Genomic DNA, 2984 nt, shown 5'->3' on the forward strand with positions numbered 1-2984 from the left:
AGGCGCTAATCTCGCGTCACGCTCCGTGCGGGGCCACAGTCTGATCGCGATACAATACGAATCTACATCGTTTCACGTCCGCTGTGCTTCGCGCTTTTTATTTTTTAGACTTTGACATAAAAACGTTTCGAGCGTTCAATGAGGTAAATGTGTTTATCAGCAAAATAAAAAGACTGTACAAGACTTTCCGTTTTCTGAAGAGCCAGAAGCCAAAAACGCAGGGGGGCCCTGCATCCTACCTGAGCAAGATGAAGCCCATAAAATTCGATGCGCCCGACTTTAAATAAGAGAGGCACTCCTGGGCGGCAGTGTCTGTGTAATCACGGCTCTCCAAGATGGACGCCGGGGGCCGCCTGTCAGTCTTGAGTGGCGTCTTTACTCGAAGCTCCGTCCAGGTAGATTTTCAGGGCTTTTTCCTTGCGGGGGGAGTAAGTCACACGGTGTCCAGTTTTTTGCAACCGACTGCTTTCCTTTTTCATCAGTTCGTTGCGCTGCTCGTCCGTCAATTCCACCAGTTCCTCCGTTTTATCCCTGAAAACAGGAAGAGGATATTATATGAGAAGGAGGTATCAATGTGCTGTACGCACAGAGCTGACCCACAGTGACATCTGCTGGTGAGATATGGTAATGCACCACGTACATTACTTACACAATACCGCACGATCACCTATGGTGTCCACAAATTTCAGTCTAATTGATCATCTAATCCACCTTTTATAAACCTTGTTAACACAGATGAACCCATGGAAAGAACGTCTAGGTCTCAGGGAACATCTGCTATAAAGACAGATATATATATATATATATATATATATGGGAAGAATGCCCCTTACATTGGGGGTCAGTGGGAAGAATGCTCCTTACATTGGGGGTCAGTGGGAAGAATGCTCCTTACATTGGGGGTCAGTGGGAAGAATGCTCCTTACATTGGGGGTCAGTGGGAAGAATGCTCCTTACATTGGGGGTCAGTGGGAAGAATGCTCCTTACATTGGGGGTCAGTGGGAAGAATGCTCCTTACATTGGGGGTCAGTGGGAAGAATGCTCCTTACATTGGGGGTCAGTGGGAAGAATGCTCCTTACATTGGGGGTCAGTGGGAAGAATGCTCCTTACATTGGGGGTCAGTGGGAAGAATGCTCCTTACATTGGGGGTCAGTGGGAAGAATGCTCCTTACATTGGGGGTCAGTGGGAAGAATGCTCCTTACATTGGGGGTCAGTGGGAAGAATGCTCCTTACATTGGGGGTCAGTGGGAAGAATGCTCCTTACATTGGGGGTCAGTGGGAAGAATGCTCCTTACATTGGGGGTCAGTGGGAAGAATACATCTACTTGTCTACATCTGCCCTTACAGGTATACAAAAATCACAAATTAGGAGATTGGCTCTATGTAACCCAGAGGTTTGTCATGCTGCGTACCTGTAGAATATGACTGCCCCATCATCTGAGATATACAGCGGCCAGGCGTTCAGTGTTGATACTTTTGGGTTCCAGTCTAAATCTTGATGGATCTCCAGGACAGAGATGTCACAGGGGAATGTCCCTCGACCCTGCAGGGTACAAATGTCATTTCAGATGTCACATGAGTTCACATAATATTACATTGCCTAGTCGCTGCCAGTGATTGTACAGAACATCCCCCCTATGGCCAACTGCATCAGTGATCCCCCCTATGGCCAACTGCATCAGTGATCCCCCCTATGGCCAACTGCATCAGTGATCCCCCCTATGGCCAACTGCATCAGTGATCCCCCCATGGCCAACTGCATCAGTGATCCCCCCTATGGCCAACTGCATCAGTGATCCCCCTATGGCCAACTGCATCAGTGATCCCTCTCTGGCCAACTGCATCAGTGATCCCTCTATGGCCACCTGTGTCAAAGTGATCCCTCTATGGCCAGTCCCTACTCAACTGTGCAACATGCCAAATACTAACTTGCTTGCTTATAGCACACATTAATGGACATATAATGCCAATATAGGACAGACGGACACGGTTTTTGGGGGAGAGATTAAGACTCGGGTCTGGTCACTGACCAGAACTATGTGGATCTGAGCACAGACAACTCCATTTCTATTGCATAGTGAAAGTCAAGGACTAGACCCGAGTCTGCAGCTCATCCCCATATTGGGACTATATGTCTATTAAAGCATGCTAGAAGCAAGTAAGCATTTGGAATTTGCACAGTAGAGTAGACCGGCCAGAGAGGGATCATTTTGACACAAAGAATCCCGGTGTTTATTCAAACATTTGCTAGAAATATGGAGGGTATGATAGCAGTGTGCAGAGGGTTAATGCGGCATTTTTTGGGGGGAAAACAACCACAGGATTGAGAGCAGAGGATCCTGGGAGATCCCACCTACGGCAGCCGATATAACATGGGAAAAAGAAACAATAATACTTTGGCAGAGAACCACAGATGGTTACAGAATGAAGTGACTTGTTAGTATTAAATACCATGCAGGTACCAGATGGCTTGTAGGCAACGATAGAAATCCTATCAGAAAAAGAGATGGCAAGTGGAGAACTACGGGGTCAGGGTGGAGACAAACTTACCTTGGCAAACTCTAAATTCTCCATCAGTATGCTGCTGATCTCACACATCTGAAATACAAGAAAGCAATTTTTCTTTTAGTATTCATTTCATAGTATTGAAGTTTTACTGTAAGGTCTCTGCGCTTCTCTACGTAATGCAGATAGATCATGGCTGTTGGAAGGGGCCGGCAGGGTGCTGTACAGCTTTTCCTGTTCTGTCCCCCATTGTGAGAAGCTCGCAGTGCGCAGTGAAATCAGAGCAAGCAATTTCAGTCCAGGAGAGGAGCCGGTACCACCCCTCATAATGGGCACAGAAGAGGATGTGCAGATCTGGGAACTCTGCACCGAGATCTCACGTGGTGGTGGTGGTGTAACTCTTTTGCATCCACCACACAATGATATATAGAGATAGATATCTATAAATATATCTATATATATATCTATATCTATAT

General features: G+C 46.7%; 1 protein-coding gene across 4 annotated transcripts in view; it reads right to left on the reverse strand.

Moving 5' to 3' along the window:
- Nucleotides 1-190: 190 nt before the first annotated feature.
- USP47 (ubiquitin specific peptidase 47) overlaps nucleotides 191-2984 on the reverse strand; it is a 69064-nt gene continuing 66270 nt past the window's right edge. For all 4 annotated transcript variants that reach the window (XM_018555353.1, XM_018555344.1, XM_018555337.1 and 1 more), the window contains 3 exons: nucleotides 2554-2601; nucleotides 1416-1546; nucleotides 191-531 (listed from right to left, as the gene is read on the reverse strand). In XM_018555353.1, the coding sequence (XP_018410855.1) occupies nucleotides 357-531; nucleotides 1416-1546; nucleotides 2554-2601 (354 nt within the window). In that variant the 3' untranslated portion in view covers nucleotides 191-356. The remainder of the gene's footprint in view (nucleotides 532-1415; nucleotides 1547-2553; nucleotides 2602-2984) is intronic.

The sequence above is a fragment of the Nanorana parkeri genome, unplaced genomic scaffold, assembly GCF_000935625.1.
Source record: "Nanorana parkeri isolate BGI_ZX_2015 unplaced genomic scaffold, ASM93562v1 scaffold10, whole genome shotgun sequence".
In the NCBI taxonomy this organism is placed as follows: domain Eukaryota; kingdom Metazoa; phylum Chordata; class Amphibia; order Anura; family Dicroglossidae; genus Nanorana; species Nanorana parkeri.